Source organism: Thermobia domestica, chromosome 15 (assembly GCF_964235325.1).
Source record: "Thermobia domestica chromosome 15, izTheDome1.hap1.1, whole genome shotgun sequence".
NCBI classification, from domain to species: domain Eukaryota; kingdom Metazoa; phylum Arthropoda; class Insecta; order Zygentoma; family Lepismatidae; genus Thermobia; species Thermobia domestica.
This window is the reverse complement of record NC_137468.1, coordinates 168308214-168330364: the sequence shown is the minus strand read 5'-3', so window position 1 is coordinate 168330364 and position 22151 is coordinate 168308214. Positions and strand designations below refer to the sequence as shown.

The following is a 22151-nucleotide window of genomic DNA, read 5'->3' as shown; positions in this document are numbered from 1 at the left end:
TCCCAAAGAAAGTTTGGAATAGGTAAAATTGGAACTGTGGACGCAAAGAAAATAAAAGATTACCCAAAGACATGAAAGGAAGTTGGTTGAATATAAAAGAACTAAGTCCATATCCCACTTCTAGGTCCATATTTTGATGGAAGGAAGGATGAAGCTCTCGTGATTGAGAAAGTAAAGTAAAAGCAGTTTCAAAGAACTATAAGAAAAGGAATATTATTGAATTTTACAAAAAACATAATTCTATGTTCGTTGGTCATGTTTCATTCTCTTCTGGGTCTGCTGAAAACGTTGCCAATAGCATTCTTTCTTATTTGAGTGAAACTGACATTCAGTTTATGAACTGGACGTAATTGTATGTGATGGCACAGTTGTCAATACAGGGTGGAAAACATACCAAATTGTCAAACAAATTAAAAGGCCACTATATTGGGGTGTGTGCCTCTTACACTTTAATGAATTGCCATTCTATCATCTGTTTCTTCATTTAAATGGTAAAACAACTGGGCTAAAATCATTTACTGGTCCGATTGGCACACAGATCAATAAATGTGAGAAACTACCAGTGGTAATTTTTGATGGTGTTGAGTGTGAGATTGTCCGAAAAATTTTTAACCAAAAATCAATAGCACCTGTTAGAAATAAGCTCCGCTATAAATTCAGGAAGCTGTCCTGAAGATTTATGTGCTCGTGAACCTGGCCCACTTTCCCATTCAAAATGGTTAACAACGATGAACAGAGTCCTCCGATTGTATTTAGATATCGTAAGCCCAAGAGATGAACACTAGAACTTAGTCTATTTTATCCTAAATTCTTTTATGATGCATTTCAAGCGAAACAAGTTAATTTTGAAAAAAGTTGTAGTTTCACTATATTCGATTTTGCTCGTGTTTTGCTATCTTATGGGGTATCAAGAGATGTGTTGAAATACAAAGTGGCAGATGCTGATGGTTCACTGTTTCCAAGATAGAGGGCACTAAACAAGTAAAAAATGCTCCAAACATACATATATTAAAATATTTGTAGTTACAGTTTTGAGAATGTGAAGAACATGAAACTTTATCGTAGTACACATAGTAATACAGGGGACAGGCAGATAGTGCAGGGGGGTCCGGGGATACGTACCCTCCTTCGAAATCAGAAACGAAGAAAAATTAAGGAAGAATTAAGCAAAAAGAAACAAAAGAAACAAGAATCAGCGTTAAAAAAAAGCTACAGCAAGCTTTTGGTTACTCTTACGAGAAAATTTGTATTACTTGAAATAGAAGGTGGCGAATGAGCGGGATATCCAGGAAAAGTCAAGGAATTTGAAATTTCTAGAAAAGTTGCGGAATTATTTAGAATTTCTTCTACTAGTCAGTGAAATTACAAACTTTGGAAAACATAATGCCGTTTCGTAACAGTGTGGACGTTCTTTTATCATGATTTTTTGTCATCGGTTCTCTGTAGTAGCAAATATGTTACTTCAGAAACAGTTTTCTACTGCTCCTTTAACTTGTCATTTAGAAGAGACAGTAGTTGAAGAAATAATAAAAACAAAAATGTTATATGGAAAAAAAAGTTCTGTTAACCTTTGATTCAACAGAGAAAGGAACACAGATGTTGTAAAATATTTTACAAGACATTATTGATTACGTAATTTTTATAATAGTAGATACCTAATTTTTACAATAGTGGATATGTACTTTTTTTTATAATAGTTGAGGTCATAATGAAAGGAAAATTAGTATACAATAAAACCTGCCTTCAACGGACCCTTCATTAAACGGAAAACTGTCTCAAACGGAAAAATTTCACCGTCCTATGAACTTTAGAGTATAAAACGTGTAAAAGTCCCTTCATTAAGCGAAAACTGTGTTATGCAGACAACGGAAAGAAAAATAAACCTTTCACGAAAAATTTTGATTTCCGAACTACAGCGTGTAAAAAATGTTTAGACATTCTCTGAGAGGGTAAACATATACATTACGCTGTCTGCGATAAAATGTTCGTTCTTTTGTTATAACTTTCTGGACAGTGCTGAACTTTCCCAACCACTACTCATATTCAACTCCCACAATTTGTCCTTAATCCCCGCAACTTAACAGGTTGACTGACATGAGCATCATATGTGGTGCTCACCTTATTTTTCTGTGGGGCCATGAGCACCATATATGATGCTCATGCCCCATATCACAAATTACTAACTTATTCAGGTTCTTGAGCATCATATATGATGCTCATTGTCACAAATTACTGTGAGACGATGAGAATGACATGGTGCTTGGCTCCTATCGGTACATTTTCGGGAGAAGCAAAATATCGCGACAAAAATGTGACATGACTATTCATAATTGAGCCAAAGGTAAGAAGAAATTTATGGTCTCCTGGGAGCAGTATCCTCAAATCACCTTGGCAGTCAACCTGTTAATCATACGGAAAGTCTGAAAGGAGAAGACGAGAAATACGGTACCGAGTTCGAAGAAGAGTGTAGAAATAAATGTATCAAGATGCGCTCAGAACTTTAAAAGAACTGCTACTACTTGCCGTACGGAAAAATTATTCTTATTTACTTAGTGTAGTTTCTCAGGCTAAAATATGTGCGAAACGTCGGGCAGCTAAGTAGCTATGTATACAGAAAATCTTGCTTGACTATTGAAAAAGAAAGAAAACATGTGCATATCTTGAATTTATTTATTCATTTCAGTGTGTGTGTGTATTAACACATACAAGAAAGAAGTACTGTAATTGAACAGGGTACGTACAACAATATATTTTCGCAAGCATGTATTTTTTTTTAAAAAAAAAAAAAGGTCTACCTCCATTATGCGGAAACCTGACTTCAACGGAAATTTTTGCGAGTCCCGCTCGATTCCGCTAAAGACAGGTTTCACTGCACAGTATCTGAATGAAGAGAGGAAGGAACATAGACATTGTAAAATATTTTTCAATACTTTCTTTTTATTCTTTTACTCGAGATTTCTACATAATTTATTATTAAAATATTACTAACATATCCTTATTTTACTATCCTAACAACAATATATATTGCTAGTAAAATAGTATATTGATTGAGCTCCTGGTGTCATAACCACATTATTTCATGTCACGCTCTCCCCATTACGAAATCCTGTCTAAACGACCCAATATTTTATGTTGCCAGTAAAATAGTTTAGAATAATCGAGCCCTTGGTGTGACGACCACATTATTTCACGTCACAGACCTTCCCCGTTTTACGAAATCCTGGTTACATGCCTGCAGGGGAACACATAGAAAAGTAAGAAACTAAGATCATCAATGTTGCCATCACTATGGCGGGTGCAAAATAAACGTCATTAACAGAAAAGTGAACTTAAGTTTGATAATCCTTTTGAAGTAGGAGAAAAAACCACTAACCTTTATTTTGTGACTGACGACCTTCTACCTTCCTCAGAACATCGGTGTATATTTCAGCTGGTGGTATGTTGCCCTTTCCTGTGTACGGATGTTATTGTAATTCAATGTTGTTAATATCGGCCATATTGCAAAAGGGCCCGGAGGATAATTGTTCAGCATGTGGGAAAATAACCTGCCGTTGCATTTCTCCTTGCACAAAAAATGTGATTTGGTGGTTCACAGTATGGTTCGAGTTTTCAAAGATGCAGTGTGGCTATGTTTCGATAGTGAAAAACATAGTCGAATAGTACATGTGTAATATAGATGTCTATGATAAAAACGCATATGTTCATCATGAAATACAAATGATCATACTAACAGATGAGTGATATACAAAATTAATGTTTACAATCTCATTAAAAGAAAAGCATGTTACTGATCCATATGCAGTAGTGGCAAAAATCAGTGTCAATCTGGGAAACCTGCCTGGTAGCTGAATTCATTTCAGAACATTGAATCTACGATGTTTATTTTATTTTATCGTCCTAGATGGAAAGTGTTGAGTCGTGTGTAAGTCGAACATTATTGTAACGGTAGCAGCTGCTGCTGACGACAAGAATGTCAGCAGACATTACAACTGTGTGTCAGCACCATAAGAAGATGAGTCTTCCAAAGTACCATCATTTGTATGGACGTACGTGCTGTAATTCCACACATGTTCATAAGGAGGTATTAGGAAAGAACCTAAAGGAAATCACTGTTGAGTTCGAGAAGAAACAGAATAAATAAGGAATAAATCTAATTCCTGGAAAATGAATATGCGCCACATGTCATAAAAGGTTATCCGTAGATGGCAAGTCAAGGGACTTGGTAACAAGACATATCAAATATGCTCAACATTTATCGGACGATGCGACATGTAGCAATGATGACATGTGTGGATGCAGACGAGCTGTATGATTTCTGACAATTGTCTTCAGTTACAAGTCCAACAAAACAGTGCATGATAATGATAGGACTACCACATTTCTGCAACAGAATACAAAACTACAGGTGCAATGGCATTGAGTTACACACCATTCAACACATTCAATCTAGTACGATACAATAAAACAAACGTGGCACCTACAATGTTCTGGAATGAGTTTTGCTACCAGGCAGGGTTGCCAGACTGACACTGGTTTTTGCTACTACTGCATATGGATAACTAACATGTTTTTTTTTAAATATAAGATTGTAAGCATTAATTTTGCATGTCATCCACCTATTGGTCTTATGTATTGTATGATGAACATATGAGTTGTAATCATAGACATCTATATTACTATTCGACTATATTTTTCACTATTTGAACATAGCCATAATGCATGTTTGATAACTCGAACCATACTGTGAACCACCAAATCACATTTTTTGTGCAAGGAGAAATGCAACGGCAGGTTATTTTCCCACATGTTGAACAATTTTCCTCCGGGCTCTTTTGCAATATGGCCGATACTGACAACATTGAGATAGAATAACATCCATACACAGGAAGGGGCAACATTCTACCAGCTGAAATATACACCGATGTTCTGAGGAAGGTAGAAGGTTGTCAGTCACAAAATAAACGTTAGTGGTTCTTTCCACTTCTACTCCAAAAAGATGATCAAACTTCGTTCACTTTTGCGTTAGTAACTTTTATATTTGACCCGCCATTGTGACGGCAACATTGGTGATATTGGTCTTTTACTTTTCTGTGTGTTAACACGTATTACTGTGTGTACTGTGTTAAAATTTCATGTTCCTCACATTCCTTTCATGTTGCACTCAATCATTGGAACGATGCACGAAGCTGGTAACTGAGGTGTGAATAAAGGTCGTGGGTTCCAATTCCAGGATGGTTTTATAAGAACTACACTTCTGTCAAGATCGTCAATGCCAAGTTTTTCAAGCAAATCTTTTTTTCAATCTAACGAAAGAAACTGAAGACAAGTAAAAGGGTGTATTTCAGTACAAACTAAAATTTTACACAATTGGAATTTTTTTTCTTTCAATTGACTTTTCAAGAAGTGTTTTTGTAGATGTAATACGCTACTACAAAACGTAAAATCTATTATTTTTATTTATCTATCTTGTCTATAGTTTTCCTACTAAGATATGCATATCTCTACTTGATCTTGAAGTTACTTGATTTTTTTCATTTACAACAAAACAAGAAAATTGTATATTTCCTATTAGTTTAGGGTCTTTGTGCTACCGCCAGACGTAAACAAAAAAATATATTTCTTTTGCATTTCATTTATCTGTCACAGAGACTAGTTTTCCGCAAAGCGTTTCAAACAAAAAATTTTTTTTCGGTCCACGCTAATGTTCATTGAGGTGCTTATTTAAAACGCATTTGTAAGTGAAAGCTTTGCCACACCATGGGCAGATATATGGACTTTCCATCGAATAATTAAACATGTGTTTCTTGAAGTTAGCGTTGAGAGTAAACGTCTTACCACACTGAGGACAGGTATATCGGCTGTATCCTGTATGTAAAATCCTGTGGCGTTCCAAGCTAGAAATGTGAGCAAAAGCTTTGTTACATAGAGGGCACTTATGTGGTTTTTCACCTTTATGAAGAGGCATGTGACTCTTCAAGTGACTTATCTTAGTAAACCCTTTACCACACCGAGAGCAAATATATGGATATTGTTTTGTATGAATAATCATGTGCCTCTCCACAGTACGTTTGTCAGTCATTTTGCCAAAGTAGCAGCAGGTCTGTAATCTTTCACTTGTATGAGAAAGTGTGTGTAATTGCAGTTTGCTGTTTCCAGTAAAACGTTTGTGAGTAACAAATTCAGAATTTGTAAGTAGTCTGCCACTTGTATTATTAACGATCTGTTTTTTTAACCTGAGTTTCCTAGTAAGCTTCTTACCATCCTCAGAATGCATTTGAGAAAAATCTGTTGTATCATTTGATATCTGAATGGATGAGACACGTTCTTGACCACAAGTGGTAATAGAAGTCTGATTTGAATCACTATTTAATGAAGCGGATTTTGTGAGGTCGTAATTTTGGTGACACGTTACTCCACATTCATACAAAAAGGATGATAAGGATCTGGAAAAATTGAAATACAGCGGTATGCAAGTTAGAAAAACATTGAGCGCAATGATAAAATTTCACTGACTAATTTCCACATTAAGTCTGTTATTTACTCCGGTTCATTTAATCTCAAGTATGCATATACTCTCTATTCAACAGAAGCAATGAAATATGTACTTCAGATAATGTAGGTTACTGATTCTTTAGTGTACTAAAAGAAATACAAATTTTTCTGCCATTTTACCTTTGTTGGAGATGGTAAAAAATTGTATTTATGTGAAGTTCATTAAAACCACACTTTACATTATATATATAAAGAGTGTTTCAAAACAACAGCAACAACGTTTAGAAGCTGGTTCCGGACACCAAGAGAAGAATAAAAGTACAGTCGGACTTAGGTGCAGAAATACTCCTTTGAGGGCTACGAGCAGCTGAAAATTTGTCTGGAAATGCAAAAACAGCTATAACTCGAAAACAAAAGATCGGATGAAGGTCAGACAAAAAGGAATGTCCATTATTTTTACTCATAGATTCTAATCATGCACAACTGCATGTGTAAGTGAGGTGCAAGGGTGACTGACAAAGAAACTACATTTCCTGGAGCATTTTACTAAACGTTGAATGAGGAAACTAAACAGCAATCAAATACATTATTTCAACGATCAAATACTATATGGTTATATTTAAACGAGCACCGTTAGAATTCGAAATAAGAATAGACGGGCATGTAGATCTACTTTCGTGCAGTTGAACATAACTCTCAGAGGAAGAACTGTTCACCCCATTGACACATCATGTTACTACCTGATTCCTCCTTTAGGAAAAATATTGAAATACATATAATGCATGTCACGTATGTTGATTACGTTTCGTAGGAATTCTCACCTTTGGTAATTAACATGAGTTTCCTGTACGAAAAATCCATTACTTTAATTTCTTTCAACTAGTTCTTGTTTTATAGTAGAATACATCTTTGGTATTCACTAGCTTAATTAATGTACTATTCTAATTGTGCGACATTTTTAACTTCCTTTTTATGTGTTACTTATGTTTTCCAAGTTTTTAATTTTTACTTCGAGATGTTTCATAGCCGCGTTTTGTTAGTGTTGCACTTCAAGTTTTTATGCCTTAATATTTTACCAGTGCTTTGAATCAGTGTTGTAAATATTAAAATTTCATTACTCGTATAAGTTTTCATGCCCTTATCGAATATTTCAATATTGGCGTATTTGTTTTCAATACTAGAACTACTGTTAGAATAATGAATATCCCTGTAATATTTCAATAAGGAATATTCGAGAATTCCATTAGTAGAAACATTCAAATATTAAATTATTTAACAGCATTACTCTGAATAGGTAAAAGTTAAGAACCATTGGCCACATTAGGCATGGAACAGGAGAAACAGTATAGTGTCCGTTCCTGACACAATGATTCCCCGTTCTGGACATGTTATTGTAATGTATACACGACTCTAAAAGTGCATTACCACCTGCCATTTCTCCCTTTCCTGCAATAGCAGGCAACCCAAAAAGCTCGGCGGTTGGGCTGGTTGCGAATTCGATAGGCGTTGAACCAAACATCAATTTTGTAACAAATATATCTGTGTGGCAAACTGCAAATAAGAGAATAAAACAAATTGTTAAAAATGACAATTTTATGATCGTGACGGAGTTGGATGACATCAAAAGTTACAAAATGATCTTACTTAAGCAGTTCAAACAAGATGAATGGTAAGAAACAGATATCAGTGCAAAGCATTTCTCTCCTCTCCCCCCAAAAACGAATCTCATAAAAAAGAAAGAAGTTACATAGTGTAAAGGTTTAATATGAAAGCTCCACCCAAAAGTTTGAAAGTTGACACCCGAAATGCAAGAACAACTAAACCGAAGTGAATGAAATTGTGCACAGATTTTGTAGACACAAAATGAGGAAATACGGGTTTCGTATTTTCCTGGAAAAGAAGCTTAGGTGGGGCACGGACCCTACAAACCTTTGATCACACTATATCAAAAGTGCTAGTAACAATATGTCAGATATGTGTAAAGACATGAAGAATTGCATCATAACTTTGTGTATGGACAATATGCAAAAATAAAGGAATACTGTTTGTTTTATTTTCTGCGGAAAATCGGTTTCAGGGGCAAAAGAACGCACCCCATACTTTTGAAATTTTACGCCCGAAGGGTAAGAAGTGAAACGAAGTGAATGAATTTGTGCACAGATATTGTAGACACAAAATAAAGTAATACGGATTCCGTATTTTCCTGAAAAAGACGTATAGGTGGACCACGGACCCATCCAAACCTTTGATCACGAAATATCAAAGGTCCTAAAACTATATGTCAGATGTGTGTAAAGAACATGACGAATTGCAACAAAACTTTGTGTATGGACAACATTCAAAAAATAAACGAATACGGGATTCTTATTTTCTGCAAAAAACGGTTTAAGAGGGCAAAATCTCCCATCCAAAATTTTGAAAGTTGAGCCCGAAAGGCAAAACGAAATGAACCGAAGTGAATTAAATGTGCACGAATATTGCAGAGGTAAGATGAGGGAATACGTGTTTCGTATTTTCCTGAAAAAAAAAATAACTGTTGAGTGGACCGAAGCGTTGAGTGGCGGGAGAAGTGGACCGAAGAGAATGAAATTGTATGTAGATATTGGATATGTAAAATATGGCTTTTCATGTTTCACAAGTGCCGTGTCTCCATCCGATTTCTTCAAAATTGGCAATATCAAGTAGAGCACAAAAAAGTATAGCGTATTTTATAGTATTTCAGGAGGCATCTTTAACCCTTACAATGTTTTTGCAGATAAACAAAAACACGTGTTGATTTATTTCCAGTTTGCTGTTGATCTTCGACACTTGAGACCTTATTTTACATAGAGTCTATATAATACCTACACACAATTTAATTTGCTTCGGTCCACTCCTTCCTGAGCTATTACGGTAATGTTTATTTTTTTGGGATAGGGCCTAGGCCCCAACACTGTTTTTCCGCAAATAATTTCAAAACACGTTTCATTTATTGTTTTGCAAATTGTCCCTATACGAAGTTTGTTTGCAATTCTCCATATTCTTTACGAACTTTTAACGCACGCTTATTTACACTTTTGATATTTCGTAATCAACGGTTTAGAAGGTCCGTGCCTCTCTCAACCGTTTTTTTTTAAAAAAATACGAAACACAATTATCTCGTTTTACATCTACAATATCTTTGCACAATGTCATTCAGTTCCGTGCACTTCTTCTTGCCTTTCGGGCCTCAAATTCAAAATTCTGGGTGGAGGCTTTTCCCTTAAAACCGTCTTTCCGCAAAAAAAATGTATTCGTTTATTTTTTGCGTATTGTCCCTACACAATGTGTCGTACTAATTCTTCATGTTCTTTACACACATCTGACATACTGTTATTATCACTTTTAATATTTTGTGATGAATGTTTTGGAGGGGTCCCTGCCCCACCTGTTTTTTCCAGGGAAATACAAAGCCCGTATTCTTTCATTTTACGTTTTCAATATCTGTGCACAATTTCGTTCACTTCGTCTGTTTGTTTTTGCCTTGCGGGCGTCAACTTTCGAATTTTGGGGTGGGATTTTTTGCCCTCTAAAACAGTTTTTCCGGAGAAAATTTTAAAAAACACGTATTCGGTTATTTTATATCTAGTATCTACCTGCCAAATTTTATCAAAATCCGAGTGTTACACTTAGGAAATGTTACTTGTCAGTCATTGTAGAATTATCTTCTCTGTTCCTCCATCAATAAGAAATTGTCTGACAAATAAGGGGTTTAAATGGATGAATCGAGTTGCGGGATGAGACGTAGTGCTACTGATAGAGGATGAAAAAATATGTATATGTCCAAAGTTATAAGGGCTGAACGTGATAAGAAACGGAGGGGGTCAAAATTGATGAGAGAAGGGCTATGCTATGTTATTGAAATAAATCAAATAGACTATTGTATCGTAAAAAATAGTGAAAGATTGACAATGCAAACAGTGGTAATTTCACAAAAGAATGGGCAGAGTAGATCACGAACCTCTGGCGCCATTTTGAAATCTGTGATAATTTTGTTAATGAAAGGTAGTGATGTGATATATCAGTTAGGGCCAGCATGTTCTCAAAATTCAATTATGAACTTTAGTGATCCTTATCTGTTCTTACTTGGAAGATTTAGGATAATCTTCATAGTTATTTACAAAAATCTAGAGACTGATACTCATATCTTGAAAGTTTGGAGTATCACGAAAACACATGTAAGTTGAACATAACCAAAGCCAAGAAAACTAACCGCGATATTTGATATCCAAGTTGTATATTATTACATTTCACTGTCGAATATCAAATTTCACTGTTATTGTAGTTTTCTTTGTTTATAGTTATGTGAGCTATTTCTTGTCCATAATACGACTAATAATAATAAAAGACTCACAAATCAAATTTAGTTCGTACCTTTAGCATTTCTTACAATCAATTTACAATTCTAGTTCTGTCTTTTGAAAATTATGAGCCCCATAGACTTCTTCTACCTTACAAATAGCAGTATCAGTAACAACCTATTAAAAAGGGTATCATAACGGTAACCCATTAACAAACTGTAAGCAACCCCTGTCAAATGAAATGAAGTATTTCATTTTAACGAACCACGATTATGCTCTTTAAGCTAAGGAAGACAATGATTAAGGTAAGTGAATGTTGATGGAAGATATGATGGAATGAGAATGTAGAAGAAAATTGGAGTACTCCGAGGAAACCCACCCAGGATTCGATGGTGTCCACCACAAAGTTTCTTGGCTGAGAATCGAATTAGAGGCCCCACGTACCAGAGGCAAGCTGTTTACCACTGAGTCACCGTGTTTTCCTCCAATCCCTAAGAGACGCGGGTATTCTTCAATTTCTTTGGGGTGGCCTTTGTGCTGCCCCGGCACCATATCGAGTTGTGCATTAATGGAAGCTATGGCTATAAATAATATACATTTCCTTTCCCCCGACTTCGATCCCACATTTTGTTCACGAGTTACGGCTGTTTTGGGCATTTTTCCGACAGGTTATTGGCTGGTCATACCGCCGAAAGGAAGCATTTGTGAACACAGGTTATCTTACCTTGGTGTCAGGAATCAGCTCCCAAACATTGTCGATATTGTTTTGAAACACTCTGTATATTTCTATCCTGTTTCTGATTAGCTCCTGTTTACCAATTAATTTCCAGTATTTCCAAAACAAAGCAAATGTGAACTAAATTCACTAAATCGCCTTTCTCCTATGCTTTCTTCTTGTATAGTACTTATATATTTATATTGTAGTTGACAAAGATTACCAATATTGATTGAAATATCTGGTTAAAATGCTACTAGAAAAATTCCCCCTTTAGTAGAGAAATTCCCTCCTTACATCCTACCGCAATATTAGGCGACATGGGATTAGGCAACACGAGAATTCCCATCTCGCCTAAAATGGCGGACATTTTTATCTTGGAAATATAAGTGGCTGATAAATCGTTTGGCGATGTGGGATTAGATGAGATGGGATGGAATCATCTGAAAAGGTAGGGGACGGTAGGTAGTGGCATGACATCACGCCGTCTCCCATGCCTATCTTTGCCCATTGTAATTTCTTAGGAACTGGGGCATGCCGTATACATTTTTTGGAGGTGGGGGACGGTGTCTCCCGCGTTCCCAAGCACTGATATTCCTACTGCTAAATATTAATTGCTGTGAGGACAGGAATATATTGTGATAATAATAATAATATCAATACTACTACTACTAATATTAATAATAATAATAATAATAATAATAAAGGATCTGAATGATAAAGATATTTTTTCAACTTTCCATTAGAATTCATGTGGGCTTTGTAATTCTCGATATATAGTTTTTTATAAGGAATAAGGCGGCTTCAAACAACAATTTAGGAAATATGATTTGTGTAACAGAAAAAAGCCTTATCAATTGTTTTACAATGAACTAAGCAACTGACCACTGACCTTGTATCTGTTTTTTAACAATGTTACAATGCACAGAAGCCACGCTTGCGGGCGGCTTGCTTTTTTGCCTGAGGGAAGCTTCAGGACTAAAATTAAGACTCATTCTGTCAATTAATGTGTAGCTATCAGAAAATCTGACAGGTCCGTTGCAATGCTGAATTTTACAAGAAAGGTTTCGTTCATCGGGTAGGAAGCAATAATACGTTGTAATTCCTTCCCCTATTTTGCACACTCTGATATTTAATTTGTATACTGTAGTGAGTTACAGAAACGAGAATGCTATTTTTAAGTGGCATTATCAAGAGATCTGACCATTATCACAATATATTCAAGATGAAAAATATTCATTTAACAGTCGTCGTACTTAGTTGTCTTCACTGAAATTCCCATAATGTGCTTTCTTTACTAATATGAGCTCCGACCTTCTTCGTGGCTAAGTGGTTAGCGTACGCGCCTTTTGTGAGACACGGGTTCGACTCCGGGCGAGAGCTCATGTGGTTCGCATTTCACGATTAATCAGTAGGTCCCGTCTCATATAGCCTCGCTGCTGAAAGGGACGATAAAATCAACTCAATTCATGTTGAGCACCATAGGAGATATAACTCCGAGGGGAATTTTGTCCCTGGAAAACCTCCCAAAATCATCAACGGTACCCACCTAGCAGCCAAAAGAAAGAATACAGGCTATCTTCCAGAAAATTGCGTTCGAGGGTAGGGGTTACACAGGCCCATATCCACGGGGAGTCTAGGGAGCGGGCTCACCCTAGATTTTTACATGAGAATGAAATAACGGATTGCATTATAATTCCACTTACCTTTCATAGCATTAAGAGCCGACTCGCTGGAATATCCAATGCACGATTGGGACATTGAAAGGTTTGAACATGAACCACAGAGAAACCGCGACGTGATTATACTTTGCGCATGCGAGGTTCGGTTCGGGTTATGAACCACTAACCTAATGTTCTTTATATTCCAGTGTTCCTTTCTTGGGTATTGTAGAGTTCGGATTCTAGGACTTACGTCATTGTACTCCTTAATTATTGTTCAATTGTTATTGCGCAAGTATTGTTTAAAATTATTCATTGTTCTTACTTGTTACTCTGTATAACTTAAATTACTACTGCTCTCTTTCCAAAGGGATTAACTTGTTAATCCTTTGCAAAGGGATTAAGATTAACAACTATGACATATTAACTATGGAATTAATATGAGCTCCGCAGAAGTGCGCTAGTGTTGTACTGTTGCAAGAAATAAGAAAATCTTTATTTGTAAAATCCTCGTGTAAGGATTCTCTAGATTGTTTTATGACTTTGTAAAACTGATTACATACCAACCTTTAATATGTATAACCCTTTGATTAAGTGTTTGTGAAGAGTTAACAGTTTAGTACTAGCTACTCATATAATCACTAGGATATGTACTTTTACTGTACATAGGGAACCCATTGCTACTATCTTAGGGTTGCAGAAGGAAGTAATAATTTAACAACCTGGTCTGAAATTAGGCAGATACATTTTTATTTTGTTTTCGTTTTCCCTTCTTTCCTCTGTGGTAATAATAATGTTCACTGTTGGTAACAATGTTATTAATACATTTAATACTCATAACGGGTAACAATACCTTTGTTACATAATACTCGATTTAATGTAATGATATAAACGGGAACACTCCCGTCAATACCAGAATGGATAGCCAGAGAACAGGGACATCCAGTAATAAATTATCATAATTCGCTGTTTGTAAGTTTGCTGTCTATATGTTCTTGTCCCTGACTGTTTTTTCAAAAAGGTGTTGTGTTGAAAGGCCACCTTATGATAAAAACAATGATTGTTGCATGTTGTGTTTCTATCTAGATATTCTATTTAGATTTGATGGTAATTCGTTACCGATTGTAAGTGGAGCACATATAGCGCAATCGTTTTGGTCTTGTTATAATGATTTACATGGCACGTCTTAATAAGGGGACGTAAGCCTACTATATGTAGTGAATTTGTTGATGATCAGTTAATGTGCAATATGAGCTCAGTGCTCCAGCAAGGTATTGGTTTATACATCATATATATTGTTGTTGTCCCGATCATCTTATAACTACTGTGAATGCATGAAATAAGTGTAAAAAGCCAAGAGTTGTAAGAATTTAGTATCTGTTTCATTCTGTTTTCCCACTTGTACTCGTTCTGTATACTATCCTATCATTGTAATAAACTCTACTATTCTGAAATTTCTCTCTTTTTTGAACTTCTCCTAAAGTAGAATAGATACTGGGTAGATTCAGGTACCGACAACGAATTAACTGAGCTACATTTTCGATGCGTTTTCTCTTTCAGCCTTACTTCATAGGACTATCCGAGATTAAATGCGGGATGTGATTTCTTTACAGCCCCGTCTCACAGTGGAGCAAAAACGCAAAAAGCTGGCCAAAATATAACTATATTCAAATTGAATAAAATTTAGTATTAAGGGGTTATTGACGTTGCTGATTACGATTCTGCAACTAAAGTTGAAAAACACAAAATGGCGGAATAAAATTTGCAAAAGTCGAAAAAGCCGTAGAAATGTTCTCAAAACTGGCGATAAAGGGGGTTATTGAGGTTGCTGATTACGATTCTGCAACTAAAGCTAAAGAAAACGAAATGGCGGAATAAAAGGAATGTCAACATACTTCGTAATTTTCACAATGTATCTTTAGCAACATTAACTTTTTTTCACATATTTTGATGAACAATTACTTGTTACTTACATTCTTATTTATTAGAAATGTATTATTACTTAAATGACACAAATTATTGGTATTTGATTCCGTTATAACTTCAACGGATTGTCACTGTAACATTAAATGAACAATAATTAACATCAACACGCTTCGTAATTGGCATGTTTTGGCAGCTACGTTTTTGTCGACAGCATTAATTAATATTCAGACTACCATTCTACAAAATATGAACGTGGTGTACCAGGTGTACATAATGTTTTCAACGCTTTAAGTTAATAAAATATATAAAAAATGTGAAAATTTTGCCTCACTTGCGATTCAAATTATAAATTATTACATCATTATTATTAATTCTTCACTTCATATACTTATTCTACTTACCAGTACGATATAGGAAAACTTTACAGATTTAAAAACTATGAACGCGTTCGAAAGTTACAACCGTTTCAACGGACGCGTCACAATTTTTCTATTGTTCTCTACACATTTGACCAGCTGAAGGGTCTATTTAAGAGTGGCTCACGTAGTCGGAATAAAGGAAAAACCCTATTCTATTTATGGATTTGGGCCCTTCTAACATCACTCTAGCCAACTAACTAAAAAAAATTCCTATATTACTAACTTTCGTTTTTTTACTTTTGGCCAGCTTTTTGCGTTTTCGCCCCACTGTGCGTCTGGTTGGGCGAAGAAAAAGAGAGAAGCGATTCCTAACTCCGTATAAGGCAATGAAACTTGGATTAAGCGGAATAGTATGTGCTCACGCTTAGTCACGAACACACACTGTGAGTTTCTATCACACGGTTTAGTTATGGTGGAACTCCAGAAATGTTAGTGTTCGGCCACCGGTACACAACCGGTGGCACGCTTTACAGCTAACCTCCACTAACCGTAACAGTTGGTGGAGTTTCGCCGGGCATGAACGGTGAGCTTTACCGCTACACCCCCAAGAACCCGTAACAATATATATATATATATATATATACAGACTGTCCCATAATTCGTGTGTAAACTTTAATTTCATAGTACTCAGAACTGGTAAAAGCTAGAACTGTGAAATTTGCAGGCAATTTAGACGAACGTCAGAAGATTTGTTTGAAAGCAAAACGAGATCGCGGGTGTTATTGTTTGCGGAGTTACAGGGTCAAAGGTTAAAATGCGATTTTTTCCTTATGGGATTTCAATGTTAAATAGTAGTCTCACATGTCATTTTTTTGAATATCCATCTCCGGTAGCAAAAATTGGTATATCGACATAAATTCTGATCCGAACCAATGTGATAACGAGAAATGTGGGACATATGCACAAACGATCTACCGAACGTCGTTTTTAGCAAAACGAAGAAATCAGCAATATCATCAGAGGTCAAAGGTCACGTAGTTCAAATGTCATATTTGATGTGTTAACAAACAAGAAACTGTAACATTGGAAATAATGCTTTGAAGTGCCATAGAACACATGCATAAAGATCCTTCCAACGAGTGTGCATGGGCATAGGGAAAAGGTCATCATAAGAGGTCAGGTCACACTTTTAAAATTTCATGTTGGATGTGTTAGCAACTATGAAACTGTGACGTTTGAAAAATGATTTGAGGTACCATGGAACACATGCATAAAGGTGCTTCGAATTGGTGTGTATGGGCATAGCAAAAAGGTCAACAATGTCATAAAAGGTCAAAGGTCACGCAGTTAAAATCTCATGTTTTTAAGTGTTAACAAGTATGAAACTGCGATGTTGGAAATAAGGATTTGAGCTGCCACTGGACATGCAGAAAGGATCTTCCAATTGGTGTGTGTGTGTGGTCAACAATATTGTAAGGGGTCAAAGGTCACGCAGGTAAAATTTCATGTTTGATGTGTTAGCAAGTATAAAACTGTGACGTTTTAATTACGGATTTGAGCTTGCATAGAGCACATGCAGAAAGGTCCTTCCAAGGTGTGCACCTGACCACAATGTAAAGGTCAATATTGCCATAAGGTGAAAAAGCCTAATTTTGTAATTCAGATCCTGCAGGCAACGGTAGGTATCTTTCTGTGATGTTTAAAACAATGAATTGAACATAGTATGAGTCCCACCTTTTGTTAATTATTTAGCTTTGCAAAACTGCATTCAAAATGTTTTTTTTTTCTTCTTTCTTATTGAAACATATTAATAGTACTTTGCAATTTACTCCACGTGATCTCCGTGATGTGCTAAACTTAAGTTCACTCTGTGTATAAGAGTCTTTGTGAAGATTTTTTCAAGAGTGTCTGGAGTTATCTGTTCAACGGCACGCTGTATAGATCGTCAAAGTTTAAGTGTTATTGAAGGAGTTTCATAAACTTGTTGCTTAAGAAAGCCCCATAGAAAGAAGTCGCATGGGGTTAGATCAGGACTTCTAGCTGGCCACTCAACATCAGTAACTATACTTATTAAACGGTTTCCAAACCTTCCTCTTAAAATTTGTAATGTTGCCCTAGTACGATGTGCTGGAGCACCATCCTTTTCAAACCACATATCATTGTGTGGATCAAGATTTAAGCGATCAAGTTCAGGGAAAAGAAATTCTCGCAAAATATTTTGGTATATAAGTTGATTAACGTTTCCTTCCAAGAAAAACGGCCCTATTACACCAGTTGCTGTTAGTTACATCCACACCATAATACCCCTTTGATCTGCACAGCGTTCAATTCATTCCGCCGGTGGACTGGGTTCCAAGAATCGTTCACGTGACGAAAACATCGTTCCATTAAAAAAAGCTTCATCTGACATTATAAGTTGAAATAAAAACATGGGATTTTCAGTTAATCTGTCTATCAACCAGTTACAGAATAAAATTCTGGCACCGAAATCATCATCATATTATTTATATACAATCTTCATACTGTACGTCTTACGTGTTAACCTCAAGCACACGCAATATCCTACTCAGTGAACTTTTTTTAACGTTGAGTGCAAACGCTCCGGCGACGGGTTGATTTACTTGGGGAACTAAGCACAGAACGAACCACTTTACGTTAGTAAGTGGTATCCTCAGTACCACTATACGTATCCTCGGTAGAGATCCTTACAGGTGGTCCTGCATTTCGTTGTCGCTGAGAAAGATGTTCCTTGCTAAAACAGTTGTTCCGAAACTGTAAAGATGAAGAATTTGGGTATTGCTTATTTTCATACCCCACAGTGCAAACGCCTTTCTCCGCGTCTGTGTAACCTAATTTCTACTAACAACTGTAGGCAAATCGGCACGTTGTTCCTTTGTTAGAGTATCCATTGTGACTTACACAATTACACACGCACACACCCACATACTTCCAAACACGTAGGTCTATGAGTATAGGGAAAATAAGAAATGCAACAGTTTTTATTTTCTTACACACTCACAAGACACACAAGATTCACAACACACTCACAAAACACACATTCATTTAATTCACATTTCACAAACTCATTTAATTTTAAGCTCAACTCCACACTCCACTGCCTCACTGTCTCTGTCCGACCAGATTATCATTCGACTAAGACCAAACCATCCTTGTGAACGAAACAGACTAATTATTTGACATGAGTCCAAAACATAAACAGATCGCGTTTATGCTTCATTCACGAATGGGGAAGCAATTTATTTCCAGTGGAATTATTTTTATTTTTTCTTCTCAATTTCCTAGGTAAGCATCTAGGCAATATTAAAGCTTCCATATTTATTTTTCATGAGAATACGGGACATCTTTTTCTTCCCTCAAATTTCACAACACAATGCATTGGTTGGAAACAGTTTATTTTCAATGCATTATCCTATTTGATATGGATACAAAGAAATAACGAACAATCTGTAGTACAGTCTGTTCTCAGGATTTTTTTTTTTTTTTGGAGAACTCCTGAGTGATTTGCATTTAAATGTGATATTTTCATTGGAAAATGCTACTCAAATAATATGTTTTTTTAGAATCTATTAGACGAAACAATATCGTGCACCCACTATGATCTAGAATGTCCTGCACACAATAGTGCGCATTCTATAATGACTTCCTAAAATAAAATATTCTTGTTATTTAAAAGAAAATATTTCCGAGAGCCCAAATAAACATTCTTAATTTTATGTACCATACCAACTAAATTAGTTCTAAAACATTGCCGTCTCATGCTTGCCAATATACGAACTATAAACTTCTTATTTCCTGACCTTTTATGACATTGTTGACCATTAATTTTGCATGTATTCCATGGCCACCTTTTTGCATGTATTCTATGGCAGGTCAAACCACTTTTCAAACATCACACTTTCATATCTGCTAACACTTAAAAACATGACATTTTAACTGCGTGACCTTTGACCTTTTATGACATTGTTGACCTTTTTGCTATGGCCAAACACACCAATTGGAAAGACCTTTATGCATATTTTCTATGGCAGCTCAAATCCTTATTTCCAACATCACAGTTTCACACTTGCTAATACATCAAACATGAAATTTTAACTGCATGACCTTTGACCTTGAAGGACATTCTTGGTCTTTTTCCTGTGCCCATACAAATCCGTTGGAAGGACCTTTCTGTATGTATTCTATGGCACGTCAAATCATTTTTCAAACGTCGCCGTTCCATATTTTCTAACACATCAAATGTGATATTTTAACTACGTGACCTTTGAACTTTTATGACATTGTTGACCTTTTTCCTATCCCCATACACACCAATTGGAAGGACCTGTGTCCTGTGCAGCATGCATGCGTCCTGTGGCAGCTCAAATCATTCTTTCTAACGTCACAGTTTCATACTTGTTAACACTTAAAAACATGACATTTTAACTGCGTGACCTTTGACCTTTTATGACATTGTTGACCTTTTTGCTATGTCCATACACACCAATTCGAAGCACCTTTATGCATGTGTTCCATGGTACCTCAAATCATTTTTCAAACGTCACAGTTTCATAGTTGCTAACACATCCAACATGAAATTTTAAAAGTGTGACCTTTGACCTCTTATGATGACCTTTTCCCTATGCCCATACACACTCGTTGGAAGGATCTTTATGCATGTGTTCTATGGCACTTCAAAGCATTATTTCCAATGTTACAGTTTCTTGTTTGTTAACACATCAAATATGACATTTGAACTACGTGACCTTTGACCTCTGATGATATTGCTGACCTCTTCGTTTTGCTAAAAACGATGTTCGGTAGATCCTTTGTGCATATGTTTCTTTCACATTATCTTCAACTGAATTAGTTGTGTACAATAAGCTGTTGAAAAGGGAGCTTTTTCCTCCAGGGTCACAGATGACCTGTTTGAGGTCACCGGGTCACGATTGCCCACATTTCTCGTTATCATGTTGTTTCGGATCAGAATTTATGTCGATATACCAATTTTTGCTACCGGAGATGGATATTCAAAAAAAAATGACAGTGAGACTACTATTTAACATTGAAATTCCATAAGGAAAAAATCGCATTTTGACCTTTGACCCTGTAACTCCGCAAACACTAACACCCGCGATCTCGTTTTGCTATCAAACAAATCTTCTGACGTTCCTCTAAATTGCCTGCAAATTTCACAGTTCTAGCTTTTACCAGTTCTGAGTACTATGAAATTGAAGTTTACACACGAATTATGGGACAGTCTATATATATATATATATATATATATATATATATATATATATATATATATATATATATATATAATTATTTTTCTTCATGTTACTTTTAATGTAACATCTGTTTATAAGAGGAAACGAAATTTTTAAATTTCAGGTTTTACCAAGGTTGCCAACAGTCCTGATTGTACCGATTTTTCACTTATTCGTCCCGCGTCCCGACCAGACACTCGTCCGGGCGCATATTGCCTCGATTTATCACCAAGCTAATTAATATTTTACAGAGCCATTTTTTACAAAATAATAACTTATTGTTTTACACACATAGTTTTGTGTATAGAACCAATGTAAAAAATTTGTCTTTTAGTTTGTCTCGTGAAAAAAATATCAGCTCGTCTTTAATTTACAGTTATTCCCTAATTGTTTTGAGTTGAAAATCCAGTCGATTATCATAGTATATTCCATGCAGCGCTAAAAATGTTGTTTTTGCAATTTCTACATAACAGTGACTGCTACCGTAGTGGCAGTAACACTAGCGCTCATTTCAGAGGGTGGCCGCCGCGCTAACTGTAAAAGATACTGTCCGTCTGCCAAATCTCATACCACTGTCGGCGTCTTCTGATTCACGTTTCGTTTGCCGCTCAATCGTATTGTTTACCTTAATCTGTACTGTGCAGTATTATTCTGTTCTTCGACGTTAGTTTTTAGCGTACATACAATGATCGTTGATGATGAAGGCAACATCAATAACGGAACCAACCACATGGAGATTTCGGAGAAGGGGGCTCCAACACCGATTGTACCGTCCCCGGTGTTGCGGTTTTTATTATTTTCTGTGGAAAAAGGGTTTTAGGGGGCAAAAGCTCCCACCCAAAATTTTGAAATTTGAGTCCCGAAAGGTAAGAAGAAGTGCACCGAATTGAACAACATTGTGCACATACTGTAGACGTAAAATGAGATAATTGGCTTTCGTATTTTCTTTGAAAAAAGCGGTTGAGCGAGGCACGGATCTTCTAAACCGTTGATTACGAAATATCGAGAGTACAAATAAGCATACGTAAGAAGTTCCTAAAGAATATGGAGAATTGCAACGAAACTTCGTATAGGCACAATTTGCAAAACAATAAATGAAATCGTGTTTTAATTTTTGCGGAAAGACTGTTGAGGCCAAGGCCTCAACCGAAAAAAGTAAAGATTACCGTAATAGCGCAGGAAGGAATGGGCCGAAGCAAATAAATTGTATGTAGATATATAGACCAGGGATGCAAATAAGCAACGAAATTTTACTCGCCTAAGGAATAATCTACTAGCCCACATATCCAAGGGCGCCGATTTCTCTGCAAATCTGGAGGGCCCATTCAGATGCAGAAGATATATATGAGGATTTTAGGACAAATTGCATTCAAATTATGCCAAATATTGTATATTCATAAATACAGTAGGGG

At 36.1% G+C, this 22151-nt stretch overlaps 1 protein-coding gene across 4 annotated transcripts in view; it reads right to left on the bottom strand.

Annotated features, from left to right (window-relative positions):
- Nucleotides 1–4831: 4831 nt before the first annotated feature.
- LOC145671346 (uncharacterized) overlaps nt 4832–22151 on the bottom strand; it is a 62517-nt gene continuing 45197 nt past the window's right edge. For all 4 annotated transcript variants that reach the window (XM_081740385.1, XM_081740383.1, XM_081740384.1 and 1 more), the window contains exon 3: nt 4832–6443. In XM_081740385.1, coding sequence (XP_081596511.1) covers nt 5699–6443 — 745 coding nt within the window. In that variant the 3' untranslated portion in view covers nt 4832–5698. The remainder of the gene's footprint in view (nt 6444–22151) is intronic.